The sequence below is a fragment of the Salvia hispanica genome, chromosome 5 (genome assembly GCF_023119035.1).
Source record: "Salvia hispanica cultivar TCC Black 2014 chromosome 5, UniMelb_Shisp_WGS_1.0, whole genome shotgun sequence".
Taxonomy (NCBI): domain Eukaryota; kingdom Viridiplantae; phylum Streptophyta; class Magnoliopsida; order Lamiales; family Lamiaceae; genus Salvia; species Salvia hispanica.
In genome coordinates this window covers 5830876-5848530 of record NC_062969.1, presented here as the reverse complement: position 1 = coordinate 5848530, position 17655 = coordinate 5830876, and the positions used below count along the sequence as shown (strand labels likewise).

Below are 17655 nucleotides of genomic sequence, written 5' to 3'. Positions count from 1 at the left end.
GTGTTAGAGGAAATTGTTCGTAATTACAAAACAAACTTGCTTCTTCTTCGCATCGTGGTTTCCTTAATTAGAGGCAAATCCAAAAGGAAGGAACTGTTGGAACCGGCAGCGGAAGCGGGCGCATAATAAATCAATCACATAATAATCAGATCTATTTAGCAGATTATTTAGACAAAAGCTATTCGCGTAATTATCACATGTATCATGCTCATAACTTGAATCAATCATGCTTTAAGAATATTGAAACCTAAAACATGCTTTAAGAAAAATACCTAATTAATTCTCCAAAGAATTGAAGATCTAGCTTCTCCACGTGATGCTTTTACTAAACCGGAAAGTCTAACCCAGCTTGAAAAATACACAGTGTGGGCTAATTAATTCTCCTTAAATAAAGAATCGAAGATCCTTTTTGGCTAGCGAAAATTGACGTATGCAGCTATGTCAAATCTTACTCTCGGGTTCCTGTATCTCGAATATCGGTGTGGGCTGATCTTACTAGAATACTTTAAATGAAAATTTTGGAATAGGAGAAATAAAATTTGCTTGTTATTTTCGAAAATTTTGCAAAATCTCCTTTATTCTCCTATTTATATTAAGTTCCTTTTGGGCCCAGACAGGGATCTATGGAAGGTTTTGGATATGGGCTCATCCAATTTACTTTTTACTAATTAAATTGAACCCACAATTTAATATAAGTTATAATTGGAATATTACGAGCAGCCACTACAGAAATAATATTGAACTCTCCCCATCCAAATCCGAAATTACAAGTAATCCGGGTTTCCGTTTAACTTTCATTTCCCGTGCTTAAGATTAAAATGTCCATTAATTAATTAATGTCTGCTATTGACTTAATTAATTAATTTCTTATTAATTCTAAGAGTGGACTTAGCATGAAACGCTTATTTATTATTCATAGAGTAATCACACTCCAACTAGCTAGGTTCCGAATAATAAAACCTCGTTTCGCGCTCCTCTTGAGGACATTATCAAACGAGACTCGGCTCGTGCACGATTCAATATAATAGCAATCCTAGCACCGCTAGGTATCGATCACCACTACCCAATATATCAGGATAATTGGGTTACGAAAAACCCGCACCATTTGATAAGTCAAAGCAATGCATAATCAATACCGTATGCTCAATGCTAACCTACATTGATTAAGAAATAAATATTTATCAAGACCTCACCTTTCAGTAGATAGCCTAAGGCAAGTCTTGCTGTTAGATCCGTTCAGTGCTATACCACACCAATGTCATCTTATTTCAGTAAGGCTTAGAAATATGCGGACTGACATTGCAACCTTTCTCGATGGATAGTCCAATTCCATCTAGGTTGTGAAATTCATATTTTTCTTTGTTTAGAACTGACCGTATTACCTTAAAGTGGACGACGCCCACAACCGGTCTACTAAAACAAAGACATAGACTTTGTTAAGTTAACTTATACACTTAAACATGCATTAACATCCATTAAATGTAAAACATAACAACATTATGACAAAAATAATCTGTTTTATTTATTGGAAAATAAAATAAGAGTTTTACAGTATTCAATCACTCGAAACGTGATTTCTAGTATACAAACTCTAACAGGAACATGCTGGGCCAATGTCAGTTATAGTTTGATAAACAAAAGGCCTAAACAAGTATGCCATATCAACAGAATGGTTAGGCTTACAAACAGGGCATGCATTGATAATCTCAGGATGGACAGGAACACTTTTGGAAGGCTATGTCACCTATTTTTATCGCTAAATTAGGAATCTGAAATTTCGCCCCTATTTTACCGCTAAATTAGGTTTAAGGGTAACATGGGGTTTACAAATTAATTCAAGGGACATAGTGGTCTTTTTGGTTGCATATTCTATTATTTTGTTATTTTAACAAAATCTACAAAAATGTGGCTGCAGAATTCCTAAACTGCAACCAAACAATGAAAAGGGTTACTTATCTCTATCATGAAAAGTAGGAAAGTATTATAAACTAGTGATAGTATTTGCTTTCTTACATTTTCCAACATAGACAACCAATCGAATCCTAAGTGATATATGGGACTAATCAAATGATATATTCCATTCAAGAATCGAATCCTTGACCTAATGCCAGGGATTAGATGTTTTATGTTATCAGACCATGGATACCCACGACGGGCTGAAAAATTATTCTTCATGTTAATTTGTAGGCCCCTTGAAGATTGAGACAATTGTCCCAAAAATGTAAACCCCTTTAATTTTTTTTTGGGATTTTGACCACATGTGTACCGAGTCCGCCTTTGTAATCGACTAATTCTGTTCAATCGGGTTTGCGGATTAAGGCTGAAAGTCTCTCAATTGGTGATGGAGTTTGATCCCGTGATTTCAAGATCATCACAGTTCCACGCTACCAACTGCTGTCCAACCCGTTGGTAAATTGACCCTTTTAATAAAGATGCTACTACTAATAATTTTTTTTTTGATCTCGCCAAGCATAAAATAAAAATATCAAAAGCTGAGTTCAAAAAATCTCTCAAAAATTTTCTGGATAAGATGATAATCGACTCCTGCATGCGTTGGTGGGCTTAAAACTTCAACACCCCCACTGCTCAACCCTCCCCCACCCCCAACCCTCCCGCCATGGCTGGTCTGACCAGCACCTTCCATCATCCCTGTAAATCCCAACTGCCCAAATCCTTCAAACCCTCTTCCATCCACCTCCACACCTTTTCCATCCGCATCCTCAGCCCCAAAACCGCCCCTTGCCCCTCAATTCGTACCACTATCTCCGCTCGCTACGGCGGCGGCGGCGGAGGGGGCGGAGGCGCGCCACGGAGGTCCAAGCCCCCGGAGGATGAAGCCCTAGATTTCTCTTCGGTTAAGTGAGTTGTGAATTTGCGTGGTCCCGGGATAAAGATTTGATTTTTTTATTTTTTGTATTTTTTAATCTGTGTGGTGTTAATCTTTATGGTTTGGAATAGGTCGGATACTGTTAGGCTTATTGATCAGCAGCAGAAGATGGTGAGTGTGTGTGGTTAGTGTGTTTATGGAGGAAGGTTTAGTTTGATTGAAAATTGTGATCTTTATTAGGTTGGAGTAGTAACAAAAGCTCAGGCTTTTCAAATGGCTGAGGATGCTGAGCTTGACTTGGTATGCTCATTTATTGGTCTATTTTGTATCCTTTTCAATACTTTCTTGCTGAATTTGTTCCTCTGCCTCCCTTCATACTTCATAGCTATGGTTCATATTGAGGGAGTTCAAGATTTCATTATGTCTCTTTAGGATAAAAATGTAATGGTAATGAATCAATGACAAGTATTAGGCTAGGGTTTGATGTTTCTCCATGTTTTGGATTTGTATCTTATTAGGTGATATTGTCTCCAGACGCAGAGCCTCCAGTTGTTAGAATTATGGATTACAAGTAAGACATTTGTTGGCCCTTGTTTTTTCTTTTCTTTTGTTAAGGATGATCTTGAGCATCAAACTAGTCTCTCTCAAGTTAATCATTGACGTGTTTGCCAGGAATGATGCCTCTGACTGTAACAGCGATATTAGAATTTATAATCCAACTGATCCGTAATATAAAAATTCACTGTTGAGGCTATTGCTTTCTTGTTTTACGTCAAAAACCAGATGTGTATTATCTATTTTATGTTATGTTGTTTAAGCTAATTATGATGGGCTGATTGTTCTTACATATTTCTTTATTAAATTGTGCAGCAAATATAAGTATGAGCAGCAGAAGAAGAAGCGAGACCAGCAGAAGAAAAGCTTGGGTAAAGATCTTTTCTTGTTTTGGGTTTTTTTTTCTATTTTTGTATTAGTCATAAGCAATCGAGCCATTGGTTTTTAAAGTGCTGACGTGAATGGCAGCTAGCCGCATGGATTTGAAGGAACTAAAGATGGGGTAAGTGATCTCATTAGACCAGTTTTCATTATGCAAGTGTTAAGAGCTTTAGCTTTAATTGTGGTCATTATTATTTTGCCATCAATTCTCAATTCTGTTATGGAGTTCCTTAGAACTGTGTGAGGCATCAAATAGTAGTTCAAAATATTTGTAAATAGAAATTATAGAATCATAGAAATGGATTTTCCCAACACAACTTCGAATAAAGGCCCATGATAAAAGTTTACTCGTGAATATCTTGTACCTGTGCAAGTGTAACAGATTTCATCATTTCATTTTCTTTGATGCAAACCTGCAGTAATCATATGCCTGGATGATGAACTCTGTTACATCTCATAGTTTAGAAGATGTTCTCTTTATCTGCCTATCTACTTTTTTGGCATCTCGATTTTAGTTACCTTCTCCTTCCTTTGGCAGTTATAACATTGATGTTCATGACTATTCCGTGCGTTTGAGAGCAGCAAAGAAATTTTTGGCTGATGGAGACAAGGTTGCTTCAATTTCTTTTTCTGAGAAAAGCAAATGTAACTCTAATTATTGCAGGATCAGATTTTGAGAATTCAACATCATTCCTGCAGGTCAAAATCATGGTGAATTTGAAGGGGCGTGAAAACGAATTCAGAAATAATGCTATTGAGCTTGTCAGACGGTTTCAGGCTGACGTTGGGGAGGTACTACCAGTGACCCTTTTTGATTTTAGTGAATTTGATATTACTTATCCAGCAATTTGTGACATAGACTGTTTGTTTCATATTGGAGTAAGCTGAATATTAGCTCGAAGTGAAAGATACTGAGTAGAATTTGTGATGAAAACTCAATAATGAAGTTAGCTTCATTGCTGCTTAGCTATTGATTTAATTTCTCTGTATGACATGGATAGTCATGCCTGGTTTTGTGCGTGTCTTTGTGTGTATATATTCGACAACGGTAAGTTTTAATGACTTGTTATCTTCACAGCTGGCAGTTGAGGAAGCCAAAAGTTTCAAGGACAGAAACATCTTCATCGTGTTGGTGCCAAACAAGGTTGTTGTACAGAAGTCTCAAGAACCACCAAAGAAAAAGGATGATGCCGTAGCAAATGAGGTTTCAGCTAGTGTTTGAGTGCAATTAGGCGATTTTGTATCCTCACGAAGTGAAATGATCAGGTAGCATTAAACTTTATCCTCTTATGATTCTATGCTCGTGTCTGTGTATAGAGTTTCAGAGCAAAACTTGTACAAGAATGGTGTGCCTTGAGTAAAAACGACAAATGAACAGCCATTATAGTTTCTCAGTAGACTTTAGTAGCACAATTTGTCTCACTTTACTTTGAGTTTGGGAATTGTTTGTGACAATTATGTATGTTGATGTTGTTGGGTAATAAACTTGGGAAAAGTAAAGTTTCTCTTTCTTCTGCTGAATTTTCCATCATTGCAAGTAAACTTAATTGGTTTTCTTTTTTGAAATATACTCTCTAGAAATTCACTTGGAAATGAAGATAGCAATTGGATTAATAGAACTGGAGGAATTGATTTCTATTTTCTAGTTTGGATGTAAATGACATTCGAATAGAGCAACATGAAAATGGGATATCGCTCTCTCGGGTAATTGATCGAAGAGGGTCCTAGCAAGCTCTAACTCGTGTAGACGGGAATTAGAAGCAAAACCAGAGTTCACACAGAAGCCATGCATGGTTCGAGTGTGATCCAAACGGATGGAAAACCGGAATCAAACCAACTACGCTATTCAAGTTAACTTTGTTCTCTGATGAAAGCAGTTGAAACATCTGCAGTGATTGCTCAGCTTCACCTTTAAAAAGATATCATTGCGTTCTAGGCATTAAACAGAAATCGACCAGTCTAGGCATCTCCATATTTTGTAAACAAATAGACCAAACAAGTAATTCAATTTTATAAAAAGTTTTAGTATCACCATCAGAATACCTCTGTAATTTTCCTTGCATTTCAACTTGTGTCAATTCTTTGCCGGAGGTTAATACAAAGTACAAACTACATAAAATGAGGAGAGGCCCTATGGAGAAGGGTAAAAAAAATAAATATAACTTATTTTTTCAACCTACCTATAACACTGAAGCGAGACAAGAAAATGGGCAACAAAACATCCATTTACAGTCGCAAAAAGCTCAAGTTCTTACATAGCTTTCTCGCATGCAAGAACTTTGGAACTATCTTAATACCCATATATTGTCGTTTCATCGTTGCTCCAAGCTTGTTTCATCTGTAGTAGATGGCTCCTAAGGCTGTATTCTTCCACCTGCCAAATACATTCAACCTAATCAGCTATTTCCTGGTTCAAACTTACAAGAACCGTGAATTAAAATGCCAAATCATACTCATTTGGAGCTAGCCTGAAAATAGTAGTATCATCAAACATAAAAAGTTATACTCCATATATGGTATCCTCATATTTTTATTCACCCAAACTGAACTATTTAATAACTGAGCATGAGTATTGAAGTGCCACTGAGTCTCATTATATTTTGCACAAGAAAGCACAAATAGGGAAGATAACAGGAATATTTCAATCCTTTGACCACAGTGCTTGTTCTTACCTGCAATTCAGCGATGGAGATCAACATTGATTCATATTCATCAAACATAGCTCTTCCCTCTATTACTACATCAGCAAGTTCAGACACCAAGCAGTTCATCTTGTCAACCTGCATGATTGGAGCACAATTCTTGAGGCTGTTGCTCTGGATGATAACAACAAAAGCACAGAAAATACTTTGAAGTGGTTGTAAACTATGAGTCTGTTTGTACCATGGTGATTAATTTACTAGCAGAGCAAGTATTTTTACTTAATACAATGATTACTTCGTCTCAAATTATACAAGGGGACACATGGCCAGTCTAACAGAGTGAAAAGATAATGAACTCAATGCATTATTTTCGTTTTGCCCCCCATGTACGTAGCATCCTCAATAAAATAAACACAAAACGTTTCTGAGAATTTGGAACAGAATACTTTAGAAACCTCTAGGACAAGCAAAGCTATAGGACATAATGCTGAAATGTAGAACAAACATTTTGAGATATCTGTCTACACCAATAAAACTAAAAAAATATAAAAATGATCCTACAATTTAAATAGAGTTACAAGGATCAAAGTATTTATTTTACAAAATATACTCATTCTAAGGTCATAAGTCACAAAAAAACTCATTGGTCAAGCCACCATCCACAAAATTTAGGCAACTATATTTGCTTGGGTAAGTATGTTATTATTTGTATGAGAACAAAGCTCAAAAAATATTCAACCACATCGAAAATCAGTATGCAATGAGTGCTTCCAGATGTTAAACTTGAGTTGCTCAGTTGAAAATTTGCACCAACTCCTAATAAGGTCCCTTAGTTACATCCAGAAAATTGATATGTGAATATGATATGAGAAGCACCAACATGGATTGGGCAAAAATAGGTCTACTCATACTGGATCAACTAAGTGGAACTTGTAGTTACTAGTTAAACACAGAAGTAAATTAATTAGAAGACAACATGTCACCTTCAAGAGTACGGAACATAAGGAGGACCCCATTGCCTGCATCACATCAACAGCAGAGCATACAGCCTCCTTTATTGTTTTAATATTACCCTGAAAAATTTAGATTTAGTCAAGTTTTTTCTCTTATACAAAAGTAATTGTTCATTTTTCTTCAATAATTTACCATACAGAGTAGTCCGCTACATACCCTTGCTCCTCTTATGACTGGAACAAGAACTGTGCTAGCTTGCAGATCCTCTATGGCCCAAGTTAATGAGCTAATATGATCCGTTTCAATTAATGCCCACTCGTTAAGACCACAGATCTGAATATGTTGTATTTGGATTAGAAAATGCATGAATCCTTTTCATTGGATAGAATAGCATGACATGACGGGATTATTAGTGGCATCACACATAATCTCATGTTGGGGGTAAATAAAGAGAAATATATCATCTATACTAGTTTAGTTTTACAGCAGAAATTAGGAAACACAATGAATATGATGAAATGTTTCAGAAAATGGAAGAGAGTAATATCAACTAAGGAAGCTGAAAAGAATCAAAACAAGGTGCATCTTTGTTCATCAGAATTATGGTCAAAATAAGAGATGCATTACTTGATTGTCCAAAACTGAGTAAAGCTTCAACTTGAGCTTTAATTTCTGAATCTCAATCCTTTTCTCCATTATTGAGTCCCAAAGAGAAGTGATTTCCACCCACACACTGCACATCACTCTCTGCATCACCCAAATCAAAGAGGGGCTTATAATTTCTAGGAGTTTGTTAAAAGTTAAAAATGAAATAAGACAAGAGGGAAGAAATTAAATTTATATATGCATGTCTTACTTTGTCCAATGGAGTATAGAAGCATGATGTGCTTAAATGAAAAATAGCTAATAGAAAAGGAACAGAAATACAAAATGGAGGTCCAAAAGGTTCAAAATATGCAGAAATTATGCATCTAAGAGAATGGACAATTTGTTCTAACGATGGAAGAGATAAATAGCTGGAAAATTAAAATGAAGAGACATAACTATAGACACTAGATAAGCTCATACCTCTACTTTTACTCTCTGGGATTGCAATGCATCATCACTCTGAGCATTTGCATATCTCCATTGCAAGAGTCTATTGTATAAAAGACGCAAGTTATGGACATCTTCAATGTGATTTGCAGCCTTCTTTCCATGTCTGATATCTGTAATGAAACTAAGAACTGAAGCTGCACTTTGAAGTTTTCTGGTGGGGCTGGATGGTCTTATCCGAGCAGGGCTGGATCCTCTTGAAGAATTGACAGCCTTTGCTCGAGAGGGACTGATCCATCTAGACACAGTAGATATCAATCCAAGAGTTGGAACAACCAGATGTTTAGCGGCAGCATTTGACATTTTTGTTTTATCTGATGAACTTGAAGAATTAGGTCTTACAATCTGTGGTGAACAATCATCAACTAAACACCCATTCACCAATGCTATTCCACTCTCATCATGAGATACTAACAAATCATTTGTAGATTTGACCAAAGGTTTACTTTTCCCATCCAGAGATACTATCCTGGGGGAAGGTGTACCTCTTTCCGTATGGGATGAAGATGAAGTTTTGGTAGTCCTACCAACCAAATCAATACTTCGGTTTGGAACAGGGCTTCCATCCAGAGATGGCCTCCTGATTGAAGAGGTAATCGTTTCTGGATGGAATGTAGATGAAGTTCTGCTTGTCTTGTCAGCTAAATCTATACTTCTACTCTGAACAGCATTGCCATCAGGAGATAGTCTCTTCATTGAAGATGTACCTCTTTCCAAATGGGGAGACAATGAAGATTTGCTTTTCTTATCTGGAATGCCAATACTTCTATTTAACATAGCAGTGACATCCAGAGATAGTCTCCTATGGGAAGGTGCACCTATTCCACCATAGGATAGAGATGAGGGCCTGCTTGTCTTGTCAGCCACGTCGATACTTCTATTAGGGCCAACTGTGCCATCCAGGGAGAGTCTCCTATGGGGAGGTGAACCTGTTTCTTGTCGGGATAAAGATGAAGTTTTGCTGATCTTATCAGCAACGCTGTTACTTCTAGTAAGAACGGCGGTGCTATCTGGAGATAGTTTCCTGCGGGAAGGTGTACCTGTTTCCGAACGGGGTGAAGGTGAAGTTTTGCTTCTCATATCAGCCAGGTCGATACTTTTGCTTGAAACAGTGATCCTATCCAGGGATGTCTTCCTAAGAGAAGGTGTAGGGGATGTCTTCCTAAGGGAAGATGTAGGTCTTTTCTTATCATCCAGGGCAGTGGGAACTTTCCCAGCTGTTGTGATTGGCCATCGATGTTGATCCACCATACGTGGATACAAACTATCAACAGGTTTAGAATTCTCGGATTGAACAGAAGAATTCTTACTTTTAAGTGGAGTCTGCTTCCTTTCAGGTGTAGGCTTTCTTGAAGCTGGAAGTTCAGCATGTCTATGAGCAACATTAGATGATTGCCTCAGAGTTCGATCAGGCATATAAGAAGCTGGTTTTTCTTTCTTATCAGACTGGAAAGAAACATTTAGGCTCCGCATTGTGGAAGGCCATAAGGACTCCGGTATCTTAATGCCGGCTACCTTTCTCGATGCCAACAACAATTCTGCAGTTGTATCCTGAATTGGGGTTGATGGAGATCGAGGCGATGATGGTCGAGAGGGGCGATTTCTTTCAGCTGATACAGCCCTCTTTGCTGCTGCTGAAAACGTTGAGGTTGATGATGTCCTGCTGGCGATTGGCGAAGAACAGCGTTTCGTGGGTGAAGATGGTAAAGGTGACCTATACCTCGAACGAACTTCTCTTGTTTGGGCAAGTGGAGTGACTCCATTCTTGTTGTCAGCTGAAACCAGTGGTAGTCTTGTTCTCTCAGCAGCAGATTGCTTCTGTAACGCTTGCTCTTGCTCAGGTTCATATACATCCATCCAAATTGTGCAAATTAGACCACATTGACGGCCCCCTTCACATACTAGTCGACCACCTTAAATTCAATACCCGACAGGCTTTCGCTTAGCCCAGTTAATCTATCAACAATTCGGACCAATGCCTCTTACAAGAGAACTTTACCGTCCTGAAAATCTGCCAACAAATTTGCACCCAGAATTATGACACAGCTGAGAAAATAGATAGAGAAAAGATTGAGTCATGATGAAAAAGAATAGAGATCTCAGAAGTCAGAAGGATGAATTTGGGTTCAGCCAACAAATAGAAATGTACTTTCTGCATTTGACATCATACAACTCAGCAGAAAGATGGGGGAAGTAGAAAGTAGAAACTATCAATGAATAGCAGAGACAAACCAAGCAGCAGAAGAAGCAAATTTAAATCTTCCTTTAAATTAAGGAAGAGTGGGAAAAGGGTGGGGACAGGGAAGAGTTGGATAAGAGTGCATTCTTTTGCTTTAAGATTTTAATTTTTATGAATCTCCTTTTCTTATTTCCTCTTTGAATTATGGTCCCCAGCCTTTTGTCCCTGTCACGGGAATGCCATGGCTGGCTGGGCTGGAGCTGTACATGCAACACACACACACACACACATCAAGTAAGACTCACATTCATAGCCCCTATACTAATCCCAACCTATGATCACACAAAATGGGATTCTGTCGATCTTAATCTCTTCGATTGAAGAAGTCAACATCACAGACACACTCCCCAATGATCATCACATAAGCACAGATAATCGAAAATTTCCACTCTTCTCTCTCACAAATTGAAGGGAAAACAAGTAATAAGCCAGCATCATAACTCTCTTTAACTTACTTCTGATCACCAACCAACAAGATGGAAAATCACATCTTCTTGTTGGTAAAAACTTAATACTCCCAAAACAAATGATTAAGAATCCATACTATATTTAACTTTCTTTCCGCCATTAAGTGTAAACAAATCAAAATCATTACTAAAATATAAGAACAGGGACATGGAGGCCACGTGCTGGAAGGATCATTGTCTATCCCCATGAATTCACACAACCCCATACAAACTACAACAACAATAAAATAATCAATCGTACCGCTAATTGTCATTAATTTGCATCGATTAAGCATCGTTAATGGCATAAATTGCTGAGATAAATATCTGGCATTGTCCTTTTTGCATTTTCTTTTTACGGATGCAGGAACAGAATCTGGTTCATATCAGATTATTTTAGAAACGATCAGAATTTAAACATCGAGGAACTTTCTATTTGTTTCTTTTACATGAATAAATGCACCAAGTAGCTAATAGCCAATAGCACGTCCTTAAATTTGCCAGCACCATAGATTTCTCCAATAATCATTTCCATAAAAGAAGCTCCAGTAAATCCAGTTTAATCAGCTTGAATTTCCAGATTGCGCAGCCAAAAAATCCAAAAATATTTTACATTTTCCGATCAATAAAACCATCCAAGTAAGATTTTGCTCAATTTCACTCAAAGAAAAAAAAAAGAATTAAACGATTGAAACCGAATTGCAGCAATAAGCATCAATTTTTTTTACAAATCCAAAATACTACTAATAATCTAAAGCAAAAGCTGAAACAATAGAATAAATGTGTACCTTTTCCGGTAAGAATCAAAGACTGTCGACAGATTTGATCGGCCGTGATCGAAATGGTGGAAGTTTTAGTTTTAGACGTTGGAATTTAAGAATAATATACTGAGACGGAGTGACGATTTATTACGTAATTATTAATTTTATTTTTAAAAAATATTCATAGATTTCCTTTTTTGAGAGGCTATAGGCTTTAGTACTTTATTATTGCCTGATTATTAGTCAATTTAATCACGGATTAATTTCCGAAAAAAAAGTATACTACTTTGATTTCAAATCAATCAAAATCTAATACTACTATACCGCCAAAAAGACTTAGCAAGAGAAAGAAAAAACGGAATTCCATAAGTTTATTTTAAGATACATGGATTCATGAGTATATGTTGATAATTTCTTAAATTTAGCATTTATGTTTGAAATTTATAATCAGTAAGCAACATTTTTAACTTGCAAACTATCTATTCATTTAAACACAAACACAATAAGTAACATACTAACAATAGTCCGTGTGTGTAAATTACTACTTAACGAAGAAAAAAACGAATTAAAGATAACACATTCTAAATAAATTAGTACATTGAACAATAGTAAATCATCAACTTATCAATGAATTGATAGCTCTCTGAAATAATAAAATTTCACAATTCTTAAAGTAATGAAAATTGGACTGGGTTTATAATTTATGGGGCTTTTAAATTTAAATAAAATTGGGCGGAAGGGGAAGGGCGTTTGACTAAATTTTAGTCTATGATGATATAAAGTTCATTAATGATTAAAGGTTTCTCTATGTCATTCATTTTGCGTAATCACTAGATTTGCTTTTTGGGGCCCTCGGTTTTATACAAATGAATCGAATGTCGATATTTAAATCTATATTTAGATAATCAGAAATCAAATTTGACAATTTAGCCTCGAAGTTAAGCCGGCTACCTGCACTAGAGGCTTATTGCATCAATTTTCAAATTGCCATCACATGGATTCCATCATTTAGTGTAACCACCTTCTTATTATATGCTAATAAAACGTAACACTTTTAGAATCATATGATTAAGTTATTAAGTCTAAGGACTAAATAATGCCTAGTCGTAATTAAACATACGTATCTAAGAATTGTGATCAATTTGAGCTTCAATAGAAAATAGTCGGAGTATCTCGGTCTGCAAAATATTGTTCATATTTGACTTAGCACAGATTTTAAAAATAAATATAATATAAAAATCCTTATTAATAATCTAAATAACCTACAAAGTAGGAATTTCAAGTCATATGTACTCACTTTGTCCAAAATAATAGTCTCATTTGTGGACAATACGAGTATTAATGAGAAATTAGTAAAGTAAGTGAGAGGAGAAGAAAAATTAAATAAAGTAAAAGGGAGGAGAAACATAGTGGGTAAAGTATGAGAGAGGAGAAAAAATGGAAAAAGTATAAGAAAAAACTTTTCATTTCGTATTGAGCATATTTTGGGACTATTAGATGGTTCTAATCCATATAGATCCTTATCAATCGCACTTCTACATTCAAGAGGGTTATTATTTTCTATTTCTTACTTCGTCATATAACAAGGTTACCTCCAACAAACGTGAGGTAGCCGGAAGTAGACCTCTTCTCCATTGGGTTCCCAAGCCAATCTTTATATGTAGTCATGGATCTTCAAATGTCCATTCTTCTTGTCTATAACTGAATATTCCATTTCGACATTTTACAATTTGTATGACAACTTCCAAGTGGTATGTTTCAGGGTGATGCATGAATTATTAACTCACAACTCTAAATGACTAGGAGATATTGATACTGAGAAAGAAAGGTTAATCCACTTGATACCGCTCTCGATTTGCTAACTCTTTTTCTTCTAGATTCTATAATTAATGGTTGATATTTTGTTGCTCAAAAATAAGATCAATATGCCTAAAGTAAAAAAATACGATTATTACATCCAAAATTTCCGGTAAGAATCACCTACGGCAATTCCTAATTCATCTCCTAATACATACACACATACATGAGTGATGGACCCCACCATCATTTATTATGTATGTGTGTATGTATTAAGAGATGGATTAGAGTTTGCCGTAGGTGATCCTCTCTGCAAAACTTCTTACCTTGTTGTATTAATGGAGGAGATGTGAAAATCAGTTACTGGGCTCCGTAGGCTACACTCGAGTATCTAAGGTTGACTCAACAATAATGTTATCTTACTCTATGGATCCCTATCAAGACCCAGTTTTAACACTAAAAACCAACTTAGTACGACGGTCTTATTTGTATTCTCACTTTTCCTTGTTCCTAAGATAGTTTTTGTAAAAGAATTTGTGTCTATCATAAATCATTAAAATAAAAGTGAACTACATAATTGGTACCCGATCTTTCACTTTCGCACATAAATGGTACCTGATCTTTATTTTATATCGTTTTTGGTACCTTGTGACAAAAATAACCTCATGTACCAAATATGTGATTTTTTTTATTATGGGGGATATTTTTGGATGTTTCAATTAAATAGTACCAAATATGTGATTATTTTTTCTTCCTTTCTTATTTCTTTTTTAGTTTCTTCTTCATTCTTTTTTTTTTTCATTTTCTTCTTTTTTTTGATATTTTATCTTTCTTTCTTCTCTCTTTTTTTCTTCTTAGTTTATATTTCTTCTTCTTTCTTTTTTCTTTTATCTTCTTTTTCTTATTTCCTTTTAGTTTTTTATACATACATCAATTGCATTAATAATATAAATAAAGAACAAAATGTCTAATTAAATTAATTAATTAAAATAATTAAATCAATTTAATATTTTTTATTAAATTACTTTATACTCATTTTAACAATGAAACACCTAACTAAAATTATTCAACTCTTTATATCATTATGAATACAATTCACAGTTATATTACATAATATTATATGATTCATAATTTATATAATTATACTATAATTATTTATTAATTACTGCTAGTTTTTAGTATTATAAAAATAATATTTTTATAATAATTAAATATAAGTATAACTATAACTATAATTAACTATATTTGAATGATATTAAAAAAAATTAATTATTAATTTATAACATTAAAATGATAATATTAATATTGATTAATAATAATAGTATAAAAAGTATGGAGAATGAGAGAAGATATTACAATATCACTTTTGGTACTAATTTTATGTATACCTAAAATATCCTTTATGACATAAATGAGAAAATAAATTTGTTTAGAGGACATTTTGGGAAGAAAATTGCATCAGGTACCAAAAATGTGATTTATAGGTACCAAAAGCGATATAAAATAAAGATCAGGTACCGTTTATGTAGTTCACTCTTAGAATAAAATGCGTCTATAGTATATTTTCACTACCGAATAACTGCAAATAATTCTCCCTTCTCGTGGAGTCTATTCAGTTGGATTTGATTATAGATATAGAGCATCCGCAATGGTGCTTAGGCCAACCATTTCTCTCCCCGCCACGTCAGCAACACTAAAAAATCCACCTCGCCACATCGATTTAGGTCAGCCGCCATGGCCACCGCAATAATAATAATTCAAAATATACTACATTTACGGAATTAAAATTACGATTAAAATACGGAATTAAATTTACGAGACATATACGGGAAAGATAATCCATTCCATTAAAAAAAAGTACAAAGATTTTAAAAAAAAAAGTACATGATTTTTTTTTTTAAAAAAAGGGCTTCCACACACGAGCCCCGCCACTCTCTACTCCTCATCGCCGTCGCCGCCGCCGCTGGCCGCTGCTGCCACCCGTGGTATCTGAGCCCACGTCGGAACCCGCTAGCCGTGCCCTCGCGATCTCCAAATCAACACGCATGCTCTCGAGCATCTCGTGAAGAAACATCTTCTCCGTGGGGTCAGGTGGCGTTCTTCCACTCTTGGAATACCTTGTACATCCGATCCCGCGTATGGTTATGCGAATGGAGAGTGTACTCGAGTGGGGCGGGCCCAACCTGGGCGGGGCGTAATTTTTTCAAGAATGAAGGAGAGGATGGAAACTCCTCGGCGTCCGGGTGGAGGTCGTGGGATCCGCCGCTGCTGCCGCCGGAGTCGCCGCTATAGTTCAGTCGTTGCTTCTTCGGGCCACCCAGCGTCGCACCGCGCCCGGAACTTCTCGGAGCCCTTCAAAGCAACAAGAAGCACTCCCCAGCAAGGTGAACTCCTTATACTTCCCCTCCACGGAGAACTGACTCGCGGCTATCCTCCGGGCGTCATCCTCAGTCTGCCCACTTCTGAGCTGACGGAGGGCGTTGGCGTACAAATTCTCAAAACGGCCCACCGCGGCCTTGAGTGTGCTCCCACCCCTTCCGGACCTCCTCGTTGCTGAAGTCCTTCCCGTGCGGGATAGGGCCTCCTATGCAGGCGAGCCTCGATCTTCGCCCACATGTTGATGACCGGCTGGTTGTTCGCAAGCCGACGGATGCATCCTTGCCCACCTCCGACCACCCCCTGGCCACCCGGGCGTACTCATCCTCCGTCCGTGGGCGTGTCGTCATCAGCAGGCTGCGATGACTCGCCGACCGCCTTGGCCTTCCCCTCGTCTTCTTCTTCTTCGCGTCCCGCGTCGCTGGAACGGGAGTATCCGGATCCTCGAGATCGATTCCATATCATGCAATGACAGAGGTCATCGCCAGAGAACCGCTTCCACCGGGCCCGGGGTCGACGGTGAGACGAAGCCGTCGCAACCGCCGAGGGCCGATATACCGTGTCCTCTCCCGGTGACCCCCTCGCATTCCCCCGACCTCGGATGCATACCGCGTGCCGCATCCCCCCGCATCCCCGCCCCTCTACCACATCATCCCTTATCATCTCGCCGCAAAGATCATCTCGCTGCATCTGGGGCATCCCCCCCACCCGGGCACTGACTGCCCACCGCTCCCCTGCCCCCCGCCCGGCATCCCCCACGGCATATCCCCCTGGTTCCCCCCCTGCGCCGGATGCTCTTATTGTAGTAGACTAGTAGTATTAAATTATTTTGAATTTAAAGTTTTAATCGAGTAACATCATCCGTGGGGCTAGGAACCAAAATCTTAATGTTTTTCTTTTCTGCTTAAAACGTACCCCGTAATTAATTATATTAATGTGCATTTCCTCATGTTCCCTTCTAAACATTATAATCTGGTAGGAACATTGGACGGGAATGGATATATATTATGATTGGAGTGATAAAGAGGAACCAAATGATAGGACGTCATGTGCTAAAGCCTAAAACATAATGACAAAACAAATTAATAATGTGGCATGCTTTCGCATGTTCTTTTCAAAGCGTCTATTTTGAATTTTGATTCTACCATATCATTATACTTATTTTTCACATTCACTTTTCACTTTTGACGATCTACACCTAAAAAAGTGTTACTAATGTAATGATAGTTTATAGTGAGATTTTCGGCATTTTTGTAGCAAAAAGCATTTGGATAGTTATAGTGCCTTTTGACTATTGGCATTAATAATAAAAATGTTTCTAAACAATTTCCCTAGGCCAAGCAGATAAATTAGAAGTTGAATAAAACAGCCGCATACATTCCCATTGCGGAATATAGTTGTGCCAGGCAGAAAATTTATTAAAATAGGTAACTGATTTCTTAAACTCTTGACTCTCAAGTATTAGTGATACTTTGGTGATTATGAAAGAAAAGATTATGCTCGTAATTAAGCTAAATACACTTTTTAGGTAGTCTTGGTAGAGAGAGAGAGAGCACATGCATTTGAAAAAAACACACGCATA

The 17655-nt window shown here is 37.0% G+C and overlaps 2 protein-coding genes across 5 annotated transcripts; one reads left to right on the top strand and one right to left on the bottom strand.

Annotated features, from left to right (window-relative positions):
- Window positions 1-2564: 2564 nt before the first annotated feature.
- LOC125187517 (translation initiation factor IF3-4, chloroplastic-like) lies at window positions 2565-5277 on the top strand. Its single transcript, XM_048084122.1, has 9 exons — window positions 2565-2859; window positions 2959-2998; window positions 3068-3127; window positions 3346-3398; window positions 3698-3753; window positions 3851-3884; window positions 4302-4374; window positions 4463-4555; window positions 4842-5277. The coding sequence occupies exons 1-9, from the start codon at window positions 2618-2620 to the stop codon at window positions 4983-4985; spliced, it is 795 nt and encodes a 264-aa protein (XP_047940079.1). The 5' UTR covers window positions 2565-2617; the 3' UTR covers window positions 4986-5277.
- A 516-nt stretch (window positions 5278-5793) lies between these two features.
- Window positions 5794-11996, bottom strand: LOC125187515 (QWRF motif-containing protein 4-like). Of its 4 annotated transcripts, XM_048084120.1 has the most exons (8): window positions 11928-11996; window positions 11402-11515; window positions 8428-10465; window positions 7987-8106; window positions 7552-7692; window positions 7389-7478; window positions 6436-6543; window positions 5794-6137 (listed from the first exon to the last, which is right to left on the bottom strand). In XM_048084120.1, exons 3-8 carry the CDS (start codon window positions 10309-10311, stop codon window positions 6054-6056), a joined length of 2427 nt encoding a protein of 808 aa, XP_047940077.1. In that variant the 5' UTR covers window positions 10312-10465; window positions 11402-11515; window positions 11928-11996; the 3' UTR covers window positions 5794-6053. The 4 variants fall into 4 exon arrangements, with proteins under 4 accessions (XP_047940077.1, XP_047940075.1, XP_047940076.1 ...); XM_048084118.1 differs by lacking the exon at window positions 11402-11515 and having other exon boundaries at window positions 11928-11994; XM_048084119.1 differs by lacking the exons at window positions 11402-11515; window positions 11928-11996 and adding an exon at window positions 11149-11206.
- Between the last annotated feature and the right edge of the window lie 5659 nt (window positions 11997-17655).

Excerpts from the sequence above, each read along its gene's own strand:
- LOC125187517 (XM_048084122.1), top strand. The coding sequence starts at position 2,618 with ATGGCTGGTCTGACCAGCACCTTCCATCATCCCTGTAAATCCCAACTG. Across the intron at positions 2,860-2,958 it reads CTAGATTTCTCTTCGGTTAA|GTCGGATACTGTTAGGCTTA; the intron begins GTGAGTTGTGAA and ends GGTTTGGAATAG. Across the intron at positions 3,128-3,345 it reads AGGATGCTGAGCTTGACTTG|GTGATATTGTCTCCAGACGC; the intron begins GTATGCTCATTT and ends GTATCTTATTAG.
- LOC125187515 (XM_048084120.1), bottom strand. The coding sequence starts at position 10,311 with ATGGATGTATATGAACCTGAGCAAGAGCAAGCGTTACAGAAGCAATCT. Across the intron at positions 7,693-7,986 it reads ACTCAGTTTTGGACAATCAA|ATCTGTGGTCTTAACGAGTG; the intron begins GTAATGCATCTC and ends CAACATATTCAG. Across the intron at positions 6,544-7,388 it reads TATGTTCCGTACTCTTGAAG|GTTGACAAGATGAACTGCTT; the intron begins GTGACATGTTGT and ends CCAATCATGCAG.